General features: G+C 41.2%; 3 protein-coding genes across 3 annotated transcripts; 2 read left to right on the top strand and 1 right to left on the bottom strand.

Annotated features, from left to right (window-relative positions):
• The first annotated feature begins 208 nt into the window (after window positions 1-208).
• Window positions 209-3,159, top strand: msx3 (muscle segment homeobox 3). The gene is made up of 2 exons (XM_047602214.1): window positions 209-752; window positions 1,155-3,159. Exons 1-2 carry the CDS (start codon window positions 392-394, stop codon window positions 1,559-1,561), a joined length of 768 nt encoding a protein of 255 aa, XP_047458170.1. The 5' UTR covers window positions 209-391; the 3' UTR covers window positions 1,562-3,159.
• Window positions 3,160-3,411: 252 nt separating this feature from the next.
• Window positions 3,412-5,766, bottom strand: znf511 (zinc finger protein 511). Its single transcript, XM_047603965.1, has 6 exons — window positions 5,506-5,766; window positions 5,341-5,414; window positions 4,731-4,932; window positions 4,485-4,609; window positions 3,911-4,174; window positions 3,412-3,574 (listed from the first exon to the last, which is right to left on the bottom strand). The coding sequence occupies exons 1-6, from the start codon at window positions 5,659-5,661 to the stop codon at window positions 3,502-3,504; spliced, it is 894 nt and encodes a 297-aa protein (XP_047459921.1). The 5' UTR covers window positions 5,662-5,766; the 3' UTR covers window positions 3,412-3,501.
• Window positions 5,767-6,632: 866 nt separating this feature from the next.
• adam8a (ADAM metallopeptidase domain 8a) lies at window positions 6,633-14,795 on the top strand. The gene is made up of 25 exons (XM_047603964.1): window positions 6,633-6,757; window positions 6,850-6,959; window positions 7,078-7,151; window positions 7,240-7,318; window positions 8,035-8,111; window positions 8,503-8,728; window positions 9,142-9,219; window positions 9,312-9,380; window positions 9,823-9,992; window positions 10,104-10,185; window positions 10,305-10,447; window positions 10,551-10,728; window positions 10,825-10,914; window positions 11,084-11,279; window positions 11,380-11,461; window positions 11,561-11,741; window positions 11,825-11,911; window positions 11,993-12,077; window positions 12,396-12,507; window positions 12,623-12,821; window positions 13,108-13,155; window positions 13,268-13,324; window positions 13,420-13,470; window positions 13,559-13,639; window positions 13,962-14,795. The coding sequence occupies exons 1-25, from the start codon at window positions 6,712-6,714 to the stop codon at window positions 14,004-14,006; spliced, it is 2,646 nt and encodes an 881-aa protein (XP_047459920.1). The 5' UTR covers window positions 6,633-6,711; the 3' UTR covers window positions 14,007-14,795.
• Window positions 14,796-14,878: the final 83 nt, after the last annotated feature.

The following is a 14,878-nucleotide window of genomic DNA, read 5'->3' as shown; positions in this document are numbered from 1 at the left end:
TTTGTTTTAAGATGGTGAGTGGTGCACATTTTAGCTACTTTGCACGGCATGGTTCCGCGCCGTGACACTGATGGGAGGTTTACTATCTGTCAAGAACTAAGACGCATGAAATGGACCATAACGCTGTCATTACAAGCCTGGCCTATCAGAAACTGCTTTAGCTGAGTCACGTGAAAACATCCAAAGACTGATAGGCAGGCAGCAAGATGAGAAAGAGAGAGAGAGAGACGTATGGCACTTCTCCGACGGAGAGTCAAGTCGGTGCGTAAGAACTGAAGTTTAGCACGCAGCTGCGCAACTTCGTAGGAACCTCGGCAACGGCACCGATCTCTTCAAGTGAGGACACGAAAACATAAACAGTGAGGGAGAGAGCGGACGGAAAATAGTTTGTATGGCACCTCAGTCGTGCGTAATGAATCCTGCGCAGGGATCACCGCCCTCGGCTTCTCCTGGGGAGCCCTCGCCAGAGGACAGAGCCGCTGGCAGCATGGGAACTGACGAGCTAGACCTGTCACCTGTCAGAAGACGTAAAAGCAAGAGTTCAGATCTGCCTTTCAGCGTGGAGTCCCTCATGTCAGCCAGGACTCCGTGCAGAAGTCTCCACTCCCCTGAGGCTGGCTCGGGCTGCGTCCGGGTGGAGGAGACCGAGTGTGCGTCACCGAGGGAATTTTATCTGTCCACAGCGGAGGCGGTGGATCTCAGTGACAAGGAGACGAGCACCTGGGTCCAGGCTCCCTACGCATCCCCTACAAGTGAGTGTGGATTTCTGTCGTAATTCTAAGGAATACGAGCTATTTTCAGCTGCTCAGAAGGTCTCCAGAGACTCTTGCACAACGGTGCAGCTGCAGTAATTGTATAACGTATTTAATACCAAATGTCTTTTAAGAATATTCACGAATAAGGCACATTTTAAAAATCTTTCATGATCTCATCCCTTAAAAAGAGAGGATGGAGTGCAATTTTGTAACGTAAAAGTCTGCAAATAATGGTACCCAACACCAAGGATAGACTGCATCAGCACAGACAATCCGTCTGCATAAGACTCTATGTTGTTAGTGTAGTGTGTCTGATTTGGCTTTGTTTTATTTTGATCTTTATGCCAAAATCCAATTCAACAAATGTCCAGTGATGTGATTTTCTAAATGTACTTCCAGGACTTCCCAGCCCGACCCCATGCAACCTACGGAAACACAAGAACAACAGGAAACCCAGAACTCCTTTCACAACCTCTCAGCTGCTTTCTCTGGAGAGGAAGTTCCGTCAGAAACAGTACCTCTCCATCGCGGAGAGAGCCGAGTTCTCCAGCTCCCTCAGCCTCACAGAGACACAGGTCAAGATCTGGTTTCAGAACCGCAGGGCCAAAGCCAAGAGACTGCAGGAGGCCGAGCTTGAGAAACTAAAGCTGGCCGCGAAGCCGCTGCTCCCGGCCTTCGCCTTTCCTTTCCCCCTGAGCGCACCAATGGGCGCACCGGCCCTGTACGGTACCCTGAACGGACCGCGGCCTGCCTTACCCGTCCCGGGACTATTCGGTGGACCATATGGGATGTACTACTTGTCTTAACTCTCACTAACTTTAAGCTGCTTCTCTGAGAAAGCTGCCTTTAAAATGCTTTCAAATAATATTGCAAAAAATGTCCATCTTATGAACCATCTTGCTCATATTTAATCTGATGTCAGAAAATATATATATTTTCGTTATAGCGAAAGATCTAATGGTGCGAGAATAATATTTTACGCAAATAATAATATTTTTTTATACAAATATGCTGATGGAACCGTCTGGTAATAGTCTAAAGTTATTTTCCCTCGCTTGTCATTTTCAGAAATTCTCTTTCTCTTTTAGCAGTCATTTAAAATTTACAGTAAATTATTTGTTAACATTTTACAGTGCGTTCTGTAAAACATTGTTTTTTTGTTTTGTTTTGTTTTTTTCATAGCGAAGTTTCCCTGCGCTCATTTAAGGATTAACTTCTCAGATTTAATTTGTACGTTTCTGTTCCTGAAATATTTTGCAAGCAATTTTATTGTCCAGACAGAAGATGGTTATTTAAAGGCCTGTAGCTTTGGGCTGAAAGCAATAACTCAAGAGGAGCCACTGAAGGACCCATGTGGATATTTTTATTTCCATTCCAGAGGCCTTGGAGATTTTCTCACCTTTAAAGCACAGTTTCAAGTTTGGTGCTGTAAAACACTGAATTGCTTCAATATTTAAGAGTTTACATTGATGGTTTTCCATATGTTTGCTCCAGTTCTGCCCACCTATTGAAAACACATCACTCTTCCTCACAGTTACACTTGGTGACGTTTTAGTTCAAAAATATGATTTTTTTCCCCCCTCAATAGTTTATTGAGAAATAACACCGATTACTTTCACATTTTGGTACTTTTCACAGATTATAAAAACAATCTGGTAATAATCTGTTAGTATTGGTTAATGTTGGGAGTATTTTTGAACTAAAATAATAAAAAATAACACTTATGAACTGAGGTAGAAGTCCCTAAGCAAATTAAAACTCTGGGAACACTCTTTTTGTGTTATCTTAAAAACCTAACTGATTAAACATCGACTAATAGCAGAGTCAGACTTATTTTATAACATAAAGTAACCAAACAAGCCTGCCTGGTGCAAAATCTGTAACTCCAACATTCAACATAATGTAACAAATACAGATATTATCCGTATTTACAATAAGTGAGTCATATGTACAAGTGCATATAGATTAACAGATCCATTTGCTACCACACAAAGATCATGAAACACACTATGAAATGCTCATTGGTGCCTTATTGCTGTTGTAATAAAATCTGTCTGTAAATTCTAATTTTGAGCTTTCATTTTCAAAATATGTTTACTGAACAGCAACGAACCATTAGATCTTTAAAGGCGAAATAACATCATCTAGAGCACATGATTTCCTAATCGTAACAAATCAGCTATAAATCGGCTTTATCGTTGTCGTTACCTCAAAGGAGAATGTTTTTTGCACAGATGCTACAGAGCTCTCGAGTCAGTTCATTCCTAAATGTAAATAAAAGTCCGGGTTTATTTTTGCAGACACTCAAAGTGCTAAAAATCTGTCATTTATGTACAGTGTATTTTATATTTCATGGGTGAAAATGTGTTTTGTACAATTATTAAAGTCTATAATGTAAATTCTGGCCTTCCCCTGACTGTTTGTTTTTTTCCCTCTGAAGTCAAATAACTTAAATTTCTTGGAATTGGGATGCACTTCATCCAGCGAAAGTCAACAGCATCACACACTGTTCTTTAAAATTTCCCTTTGGAAACCATCATAAAAGCAAACACATGGTGGTATCTGCTGATAGGCTGAATATCCACACAAAGTGTGATGGAGGCCTTATAGTATTAATAAAACACATAAAATAACTGCACACATTACTTTTTTTTTTTTTACAAAAAATACTTTTATTTTAGTTGAAAATGGGAGAGTGAATATATTACGTTAAAAGTGTATAAAGTTATAGATCGGTAGATAAGTTTCATTTTCTTCTCCCCCGCCGTCCTCTGAAGCCTCGGACGGAGCCGTGACCAAAGCACACATTGGTAGGGATTCTGGCAAAATGCAAAACAACTGTTATATGTTTCATCTTAAATCGTTTATTGATTAAATGCTAAAAACTGTAGGATTATAAATATATCAACTCGCATAATTCATTATATAATAACCTAAGTAAGAGTAACAAGAATAAACCTTCTCTTATAGTGTACTTCACACAGACTTAACTAAATAAATGCTAATGTTTTATACTTAAGAAGACCAGACTTTTATTGTTTGGATAAAAACTATCCTAATTTGTCAGAATTTTCCACAGAGAGTAAAACATCTTGAAAATGGAGGACTCAGACTTTCTTACCATAGCACTTTACATAATTTCTTTAGAAACTAACCTGTAGGAGTATTGTGGTCTTGGCGTTGCATTTTTCGCAGAATCTGTGTCCTGAGCAGCAGCAGAAAGGTCCTCCTTAGAGGCAGACTTTGACATTTTAGCAACTTCTTCCTCAGACTCATGTGTCTCCATGGATTCCCCGTGGTCAAGTTGGTCAGAGAGCACATTACACATAACCTCACACACACCCTCTGACTCACAAACATCGTCCACCACCTCCATGGCTGCGTCCTTCTGCTGCTGCTGTCTCTTCATGTCTTTGATTCTTTTAACAGAGACAGGACATTTAACATGAAGCTATATGAGAAAACCCCTCTTTACAGGTATACTTACACACTATTATCAATAAAGAACCAAAGCAAAACTCACTCCGCAACATGCCTGATGTTACCATATTAAAAAAAACAGAATATAAAAAAAGGCTATAAAAACATGACTACACGTCTACAGTTGTGAGCTCAAACGCATAAATCCTCAGAACACAACAAACATGGGCTCAACTAAACTGAGACCGTGCAGTCTTACTGACATTTTGCTGCCATCTAGTGGACAAAACGTAGTGAGCAAATTCTTACCCTCTGTCCTTTTTGGTTTTGTCAAATCTGAAGTCTGGAGGGTACTTGTGAACTCTTATTAGATGATCCTTCCTTTGTTTACTAGTCCTGAACATCTGTCCACAGCCTTCCACCAAACACTGGTACTGAAGAACATGAACGAAGTGACAAGAGAAACTTATTTTCAAAGCCTTAGTAGGTCATTTTTACAGTATGTACAGCCATAGAGAGATGCCATGAGAGAGGTCTGGTAGATTATTGATTTACCATGTCTTGCCTCTGGGAAAGGATAGCGAAGAGAGAGTCATGCCACTCCTGGATGTGGATGTCAAGGAGCCGCGCACTTGGCAGGGAGCGTCGGCAAGTGCAGCACACGTGTCTGTGCAGGGAGTTGTAGTGGTGTTCATAATCCTCCAACGTACTGAAGACTGCACTACAGCCTGAGATGTGACAGGCAAACTCTGACACGCTGAGAAAAGACAAGATGGGGAGGAGAAAGGTGACTAACAGCCTGACCTCCAGCACTGACGTTACAGTGGTCTGCAGATAAAACAGGAACATCCACAGCCGCAGCTAAGAAATTGGCATTTCTAGGGCAAAAGAAAGGGAACCACAGAAATATCCATTTGTCAATCATCAGTAGTCACAACAAATCAGAGTTAATAGACATGTTTCACTCATTTCGCAGCTTTTAGATTAGACTACATTGGATAGATATAATAGTCCAGTTGGTTCCTCACAGGGAGGCGTTGTATAGTCTATATACATATATATACACACACACACAAGTTCATATAAATTCTATTTATATTGATCTTTAGCTCTTTGTTGTTAATACACATTTGTATCATACATGGATATAATGTGACCTCCTTACCAGAGTGTTGGCTTGTCTTCTACCTCCGAGATGTACAGGTCTTGCAGATACATGTGTCTCTGAATGTCCCCATCCTGTGAACCGCATTTACCTGCATTTTAACAAGCTAGCTACCACTAGAAGAAGTAACTGCTAGAGAAATTCAGTTTGTGGTTGCTAGATTACCTCAAACAGGTCGTGGTCCTTGTGCAGGTGGATGAGCTGCGGGGTGAAGTTGAACGGGTTTCCCGGCTCCTCTGTGGCTCCTGACGGACCGTTTTCGTCGGAATTTCTTATTAAAGCGTCTCCCGTCGGTGAAACTTTGACAAACTCTGGCTCCATTATATTTTTCAAACGTTTACATTCTCTCTTGGATATAAAGTTAACCTACTCCTGCCGCCTGTAGCTTACGTTAACGTCTTGTCTGTTTTGTTTGTAATTGGCGCGGGATGATGACGTAATGTTTTTTGTCAAAAAGAAAATGGTGCATTACTGCCACCAACTGGCCTGGAGCCTCACTACACATGGAATAATACACCAATTGGTGAGGGCAAATCAGGACCTGGGTCCTGAATTATTCCATTAAGATATGTGAGACAAAATCACAGTATTGAAGGTGTCATTGTGTACACTCTCAATTTAATTCAATTCAGCATATATATATTTTATTTATTTATTTATTTTTAGATGAGATTAGATTCAGATTTATGCACATTTATCCACACTAGATGGAGTGAGCAGGAGATAAATTAGTCTCCCGTGTTCATTTTTTAAACCATTGCTGTTTTTACGTTTTGTTTTTCTTTTATGCTTTATCCCCCCATACAACAAACCTTATAACAAGCTAATATGTTAGCTAATGCGTGTATGTTTTTTTATTTTTTATTTATTATTTTTTTTATCAACAGTTAATATGAATGTCTGCAGCTCCGTCGTATTATCAGTAGATGGCGACAAATGATACATTTGGATGTTGCAGCCGGCCAGATCGAGTTTTTGATGGGGAGTGGACATTTTCGTATAATGAAGAAAAAAATACTTATTGCGCCTCAAATAGTCCTGTAGTCTAAACAAAGCCCGATAGATACATTGTGTGTATGCTGTATGCAAACCAGTGCCCACTGATTCTCAGTAAACCCAAAAATAACTTTTACACATTTTCCTTGCAAGGGTTATAGTTATTTGTGTAACTTCGTTTGTCTCGCTCAGGGGACGTTGGTTAACTTTTACGGTCTCTGGTTGTGACTCATGTGGTTTCTCAGCTTCAGCTGGTAGGCTGGGGCAAATTTTCAGGATATTACACAGCGGAGATGGGCGGAGAGCTGCGATGCTCCTCGAAGTCTCCCTCAGACTGCCAAGCACACAATGACAGAGTCCGTCCAGTAGAGCAACATGTCACATTGTGGATATTTTATATGGATTTTCATCTCCTCATGGGGTATGCCTTCTTTCTTTCTTTCTTTCTTTCTTTCTTTCTTTCTTTCTTTCTGTCTGTCTGTCTGTCTGATAAATCATCTTTAATACTTGCAGGACTAATTGCGGGCAATGTGAGGACTCTACCTCATGTAACAAAGTACCAAACAGTGATACCTCAGAAGCTGAAGGATTCGCCTCTTTTTACGGATGCTGCTGCACAGAAGGTAACACAAACTCTATGCTGCACCTTTCTCAGATTGCCAAAAAAATATATATATATTTATTTTTTGAACCCTTTGCAGAATGCATTCTCAGTAACTTCTGCTCTTTGTGTGTGAATAGAAATACCCTGATGTACTCCAGTACTCTGTGATGATTGCAGGGACAAACTACACTCTGCACTTGGAAAAGAACAAGTGAGAAAAACGTTATTTTAGTGTAGCCATTTATATATTTTAAGTTATATTGTCAATGTTACTGACTTGCAAACAATTTTCTTTTCAGGGATCTTTTGGGGAAAAACTTTTCTGTGACATACTATTCTGATCAGGGCACAGAAGTCTCCAATACATCTGATCCTGGGGTATGTAGTTTTCATTCTTTCATGTATTAGTTGCCTTTATAATATAATATTTATATAATAATAATATTTATATATTTATATGTAATATTAAATAAAAATTTTGTATGTGGGATGCTTGATACTTGATAATCGTGTTGAATTACCACCGTTGTTAATGGATAATTATTTGTCATGCTTAAATGGAATTGACACTGAAGACACAGGATATCCTGTGACATCTACCTTATGTGTCAGTGATCCTGTTACATTTCCTTTGTGGTGCAAGGTCTTTTTGTAGTGTGTGATTATTTGTTGGTTCTTTGTCTTTTTTTATTTGCCCGTTAAATATAAGAAACAACGTTTTGTGAAATGCAGATCCTCCACTGAGAAGTTTGGTCTTGAAATTCGACTCACACACATTGTTGCAGTATTTCTAAGATTCGTCTGTATTTTACCATGAATACCTACAAACTGTCATCACGTTCATTCACAAAAGTCATGGCATTTCAAAATGTGTCAAAAAAGTTTCTCAACTCTAAAGTTCCTCATAACGAGATCTGACATCACACACAGTGTTTTAATGTGGAAGCGGAATCGACATATAAGGTCAAGTCTTCCCCTCTGACCAAGACATGTACTTACTGTCCAATACAGTTTCCTCAGAATAGACCATAATTCCCGTTTGAGATTTTTGCAAGTTTAGGACTTCTGTTATAAATGATGGATGTCTTTTTCAGGGTCACTGCTACTACCACGGACACATTGTGGGAGTGGAGGACTCCTCCGCCAGCATCGGACTGTGCTCAGGCATGAAGTGAGTAATGCTGCCAGGAATTGGTCTTTCATGTTTATGCTGTTATTGCAAAAAAAATAAAAAAATTACTAGATTACTGTTTCCCTTATAGGAACAACAGATTCAATTAAACCCGCAATGATATGGTGCTCAAAGTCTACTGCTGTGACTCATGACCATGTGTGTCCAGACCAAAGAGAAAATCAGCATTTATGTCCTGATTCACAAAGGCTGCGTGCAGCTCTGCAAACCTGAAACCTGAAATCATCAGACTTCTATTCTCATGTTAAAACTGCTTTTTTTGTCTGCATGTTAGTGTCAATAAGGTGGAAAGAGAAGCGTAAGCAAAGGTAGTCATCTGTTTGAGAATTAGATATGCTATCCCCGTTAAAGTTTTTGTTTCACTCCACAGGGGGTTTATAAGTCTCCAGGACCAGATGTACCTCATTGAACCTCTGGCTGAAGAGGGACAGCAGGGTGAGGGAGAGGCCTCTGAGGCTCACAGCGCCGAGGGTCTTCATGCCGTTTACAACTACAAACACCTGAGAAGGAAGAGGAGCTCCTGTTCCCATGGAAACACGACCACTTTCTACGATCATGGAGCTCGTCCGTCTGGACTGTTCCAGCTCGGCAGTCTGGTAAAGACACACAACGCGGTCACATACAGTGACTACAGCTGATGTATTTGGACTGCTGACAGTTCTGTATCAGTGATTCTGTGCCAGCGCCGGATTCATGATACAACGAAACATTTTCCTTTATAGCTTAAAAATATTTCAAGATAAGAGATAGAAAAAGTTATCGTCACAGTTTTGGAGCTCTGCACACCAGATTTCCATTTGACATAATGAGATGAGATGAAAGGAAATGTGTGAATGAAGAGGAACACGGTGTAAAATTAGACAACAGTCTGAGACTGTAACAAAATAGTTTTGTAGTTCTGTTGATTAACACTTGATTATTGAGTTGATTCTCTACATAAAACGTGGGTCTAACTGAACTCAAGACGTTTCATGTTGTTAATCTTGTCCTCCATTTTTCTGTTACTCAGAAAAGCAGAGCCCAGGTTAAAAGTCATCCTGAAAAACCCAGGACTGTGGAGCTGGTTGTGGTGGTCGACAACACAGAGGTTCGATTCCCTATTTTTCACATCTCAAAGTGGGCCTTTACACATGAAATGCTGTTGATTGCATTGCTAAAGTTTACAATTATTTCTTTCAGTATAAGAAGTTTGGCAGAAAGAAGACAGTGGAGGACAGAGCACTTGAAATAGCAAACCATGTGGACAAGGTACGATTCTTCATAGGCGGTCAGCTTAAGTGCTCAAGTTGGTTCTCAAGCCAGATTTTTCCTCTGCAGGCTTCATGGCTCTGGGTTAAATGCAAGAAATGTGTCCTGATATTTCGTTCTGTACTGGCTGGAATCTGACCAGTAGAAGGAAGGGAGAATTTTATCGCTGTGAAAATGTAACTTAAACTGTGAATCTTCACACCTAAGATGAACATTTTCACACATATCTCACAATCCTCCTCACGTACTCTGAGAGTAGGACAAACATGAATGCATCACAGGACAAGCAAGATCCAACAGTGATTCCCTGTCACTGAATATAGGTTCTGTGACTTGCAGCATTACGTGTCTGACACACATTCAGAAATGCAGATCAGATGTATTGCTCATTTCTTTTTTTGGGTGCTCTGCAGATTATGCTAACTTGCTTGTTCTGTTTCAGCTGTATCGCCCCGTGGGTGTGCGTGTGATGCTGGTCGGCCTGGATATCTGGTCATACAAGGATCAAATAGAGGTCAGCTCTAACCCTGAGACCACCCTCGTCCGCTTCTTAGAGTGGCGTCGGCGGACCCTGCTGCCCAGGACCAAGCACGACAACGCGCAGTTCATAACGTAAGATGCTGCGCTTTTAATTCTCCGGTAAAAAGACAGTATCGGTTTGTTTGAGCTGTCAAAGTGGATGTTTAAACATTGAAACATCAGACAAGTCTCTTCTTTACTCAGCGGCGTGGATTTTGACGGCTCCACTGTCGGTTTAGCAAACACCAATGCAATGTGCACATCTAACTCCGGAGCTGTCAATGAGGTAATCATACTTTAATATTTACATAATTTAAAAACAGGTAGAAATTAAAAAAGTTATTAAAGACAATTTTGTAATGTAAGATTTCAGTCTTAACCCGCTTTTGTCTACTGTGCACACAGGACCACAACAAAAACTCAATAGGAGTGGCCTCCACTATTGCACACGAGATGGGTCACAACCTGGGCTTGTCCCACGACACTGAAAACTGTGTCTGTGGATCCTCGACATCCCATAAAGGCTGCATCATGGCTGAGAGTGTTGGGTAAGTTCAGCTTCTCCCCTGCACGTAAACCAAATCTACAACTCTTAAACCCAAAGTAAACATCTCCCTGCTCTTATCTTGCCTTTGCTGTCTCTCCTTCTAGTTTTGTGTATCCAGAGCGGTTCAGCAGCTGCAGTCAGCAGCAGCTCAGCAGGTTCTTGGAGGAGATCAACCCCGCCTGTCTGCTGGATACTCCCTCCACCGATCGTATCTTTGGGGGGCCGGTGTGTGGGAATGCTTTCCTAGAGCCTGGAGAGGATTGTGACTGTGGCACTGTAGAGGTTTGTGCATGCAAGTTTAATTATTGCGCATGCACCATATTACTTACCAAGCACGCAAAGCAGTTGTAATATTCTACTGTACTGTCTGACACGTAGGAATGTAAGAATCCCTGCTGCAACGCCACCACCTGCAAACTGAATGCAGGAGCTCAGTGTGCAGAGGGAGAGTGCTGCCACAAGTGCCAAGTAAGTACTACTCACTGCGTCCTCTCTAGAGTGAGTGGAGTCACACTGATGCTAATTATGTTACCACCTAACTAGATGCAGTCTGACTACGCCGTCTGGCTGGTTATGTGCGAGTGTATGTATTTCAGTAGTCGGTACATCACCATCTGTGTTTCTCTCTTGTCTTCAGCTGAAGCCGACAGGCAGCGTCTGCCGACCAAAGGAAGGAGACTGCGACCTGGCAGAGTACTGCACTGGTTTCTCTGCCGCCTGTCCCACTGACGCCTACACCCAAAATGGCCTGTCCTGCAACCGTGGTAAAGGATACTGCTACAATGGACAATGTCCTTCACGACAGGAACACTGCAAAAGACTTTGGGGACCAGGTACAACAAGTGTAAATGACAGTTTGAAAAAAACAAAAATGTAAACGACAGTCTGATGCATCAAGGCTCATCAGGAGATCTCCTTTATAATTCTTGTCAGATGCTGATGTAGCTGCAGATTCTTGTTTCTACCTGCATGGAAACTGCAGAAGGACACTGTTCAGCCAGAAATGCTCCAGCCGGTATGTAATGGAAAGCCAAAACTGCACAATAATAGCACATATTTACTGTTGATTTTTTTTCATGACATTTTGTGTGTGTGTGTGGTTTTTGGGTCACAGAGATCAAGCCTGTGGGACTCTGTTCTGCTCTGGAGGATGGGAATTCCCAGTGACATCCAGGAAGTCCTTTTACAAAGTAGGAAACGGAGAAATATGCAACGAGGCAACTATGAACCCCGAAGACAACTATCCATCGGATCTAGGAATGGTACCTACTGGCACCAAGTGTGGCACCAACATGGTAAGAAGACTGACGGTTGGACGTGTACAAAACCTCTGTGAATTGCATCGATGTCCAACACAAAGTCTTTGTTTGTCTTTTAGGTATGCTACAACCAACGGTGTCAAGAGATGAAGAACATAAAAACGTATCGAACAAATGACTGCTCTGCCAAATGCAACAACCGCGGGGTAAGGACTTTGTTAAAACTCTGAAGACTTTAAAGTGCCATAGAGAGGCGACAGCATAACTGACTGTGTTTTTTCTGACAGGTTTGCAACCATGAGGGCAAATGTCACTGCGACCCCGGCTGGGCTCCACCTTACTGTAATGTGCAGCATTCAGAACTGCCTGAAGGTATTGTGCTTGTTATTTCAGTCCTCATATGCGCATGTGCTTGAGCTTGAGCTTTAATGACCACGATTTAGCTCTGTCTGTGCAAGATTTAATATTTGGATTAGATTTCTCATAGACCCTAAAACAATTGTGCTCTGTTCTGATGAGCACAAACAGACTCTGATGTAATGGAATTCCCCTATTAGTCCGCACAAATATAGTCACGATGTTACAGTGAATTTTGCTTCCTGAGCGGGTGACGTCTGTTCTTGCGTGTCCCTCCTTGAGAAATTAAGGTATTTTGACATAATGCGTGTTTTTTTTTGTTTTTTTTTGTAGAGCCAGACCTGGTTGTGCTGATAGTGTCACTGGTGGTTGGCTTCCTTCTGCTTTTGGTCCTGGTCATTGTGAGTTCGATGTGCTGCCTCAAGAAAAAGAGACCTGCAAAGAGGTACAGAAATAAGTACAGAAGTCTTTCGTCTCCTGTTGTGTCATTATGTACATTAAGACAAGCCCTCATCTTTTGCGTTTTTATCTATAGCCCCTGTGTCTTTTTTTCTTTACAGATGCTTCCCATCCTCCTCAGGACAATTCAACCCCGTGTTTCGGTCGAGCAGCACACGAGGCAGCCCTCGCCTTGGGTCCACACACATCAGCCAGCCTACATTTTTGGAGTCATCTGCTTCTCAAGTCTGTAAACCTCTCTTCTCCGCCCCTGTCAGACCACAGACTGGAGGACCGAAGCCCAGCAGAGCAGCTCCAGAGGTGAGCTTACACTTCGATCCAGCAGCTTCTGCATCAAAGTCTGCTGTAGTGATGACACTGCATGCGTTTTGTTTCATCTTATATGGTTACAATAGACATGTAGTTTATATTTAAAACCAATTTAGTAGTTTGGATGAAACCACATTTACAAAACATCTTGGGAAATGTCTTTGAGCCACACACTGACAACTAGTACACAATTGTGAGTTATACACTGGCCATTATGGCAGTTAAGTTGCATATAATAAAGCTTTTGCTTCTGCTTATTTCTCTTTTCTCTCTTCAGCCACCCAGGAAACAACCAGCTGTATCTCAGCCATCAATGTTCCAACAGGTAATCTGCTCTGATGTTTTGTCTTTCTTTAAATGTAAAAGTATTTACATGTATTGTATGTATTGCAGCAGTCCTTACTGCATTCATTGAGTAAATGTATGCTATTATTTAGGTTGCAAGGCCATTCATGCAGCCGTCAAGTGTGTCAAGGAACCCAGTCTACACTGAGGTGATACAACTTGTCTTGTTTTCTTTTTAAGGACATCCATAGCAAGTTGTTTATTAAGATAATGTACAAAATTTTGCCATAACTGTTTTTGGCAGGCTAAGCCTCTACCTCCGTCCAGACCTCTGCCACCACTTACAACAAAACCTGTAAGTAACATCGAAAGCCCTCTAACCCCTGATTATTCGTGCCTTTGCTGCACGATTGATTTACGATTATCCTCTCTCTCTCTCTAAGATCATGAAGCCAAAGCCTCCAATGCCTCCAGTGAAGCCAAAACCCCCTACAGTACTTTCTTCACTGCCACACACTCAGCTGGTATGTATTCAGACAGCCGTCTGAGTCAACCAGACTATCCCAAATCTATTAAATCTATTAAATCTCAGCGGTCGACATCCAGACATTCTTAAGGCTTTCACATTTATAAAGACCGTTTTGGGCATTGTCCCAACATAGCCTTGTAATGAGTAAGCAGTGGCTCAGTGTTAGGGAGTCAGTAGGCTCATAAAAGCCTCCTGACTATCTCCAAATAGTCAAAGAGACTGAAACAAATGTATAAAACAGAGTTTGGAAAAAGCATTGTGGCGAGAGAATCTAATTGAAAGTGTGCTGACGGTGTCGTGTTTCTTCGCTTTTCTAGCTCGGAGGGAGAGCTGCCCTGATCCCCCCCAGCAGGCCCAGATGACAGAGAAACTAATTCGTCTTAGCGTAAACATTGAGATCCTCTGACAGAGGACGTTGTCTTTGTCCCACCTAGAAGGACCAAGCAGATCCTTTCAGGAGACGCTCGTCTGTTTCGAAAGTGGAAACCAGACCCGCTGAGGGATCAGCAACATTAAGTGACAGAGCTTTTCTGTCAACTGTGGTCTCCCTGAGGATTACCGCTGTCTGTGTCTTGCTTACATAGACTTTCATATGCTGATGAAAACCTGAAGTTATGATCGACACACTTCTGTGCTTTATTGATGACGAATGGCTAAGTTGCCATGATGATTTTTTTTTAAAGGGAAATGTCTCAGTGCCTTGATCCTGAGATATGTGAAAACTGCAAGACAACTGCACTGTCCATGCTGTGTTTTACTAACTGTTTACTAATTTCTCTCACATGGTTTTGGTACTGCCTTTTTTTTTTTAGAAATAATGTTGTTAAGGGAGTTTAAATTGTGGCACTTTACGTTATTGTTTTCAATTTTAAAAGTACAAATTACAATTTTTCTTTTACTCTTTTTGTACTAACCTACTTTATGTATGCTTGATTTAATGGGGCTGAATTGTTACATGCTGTTTTGTATTGACCTGATACATGTTGATTGTAATTCTCCAAGGGATTTTATATTGATTACTCTATGCAGCCAGATCGCAAGGTCCTTCATCGGTTTGTCCTGCAAACTCTGAACTCAGAATTTTTTTATTTATTGAGATTCACTTCTTTCTGCTTGTAAAATTGAAGCTTACAATAAATAACTTAAATCAATATATTTCGGACATGTTTTTCTCATTTTTCCATCCGGACGCCATCATCTGCGCTGCCACAGCCAATCAGCGGTCGCCTAGCAA

This window comes from Mugil cephalus, chromosome 13 (genome assembly GCF_022458985.1).
Source record: "Mugil cephalus isolate CIBA_MC_2020 chromosome 13, CIBA_Mcephalus_1.1, whole genome shotgun sequence".
Classification (NCBI taxonomy): domain Eukaryota; kingdom Metazoa; phylum Chordata; class Actinopteri; order Mugiliformes; family Mugilidae; genus Mugil; species Mugil cephalus.
The sequence above is the reverse complement of the archived record's forward strand: the minus strand, read 5'-3'. Positions and strand labels throughout refer to the sequence as shown.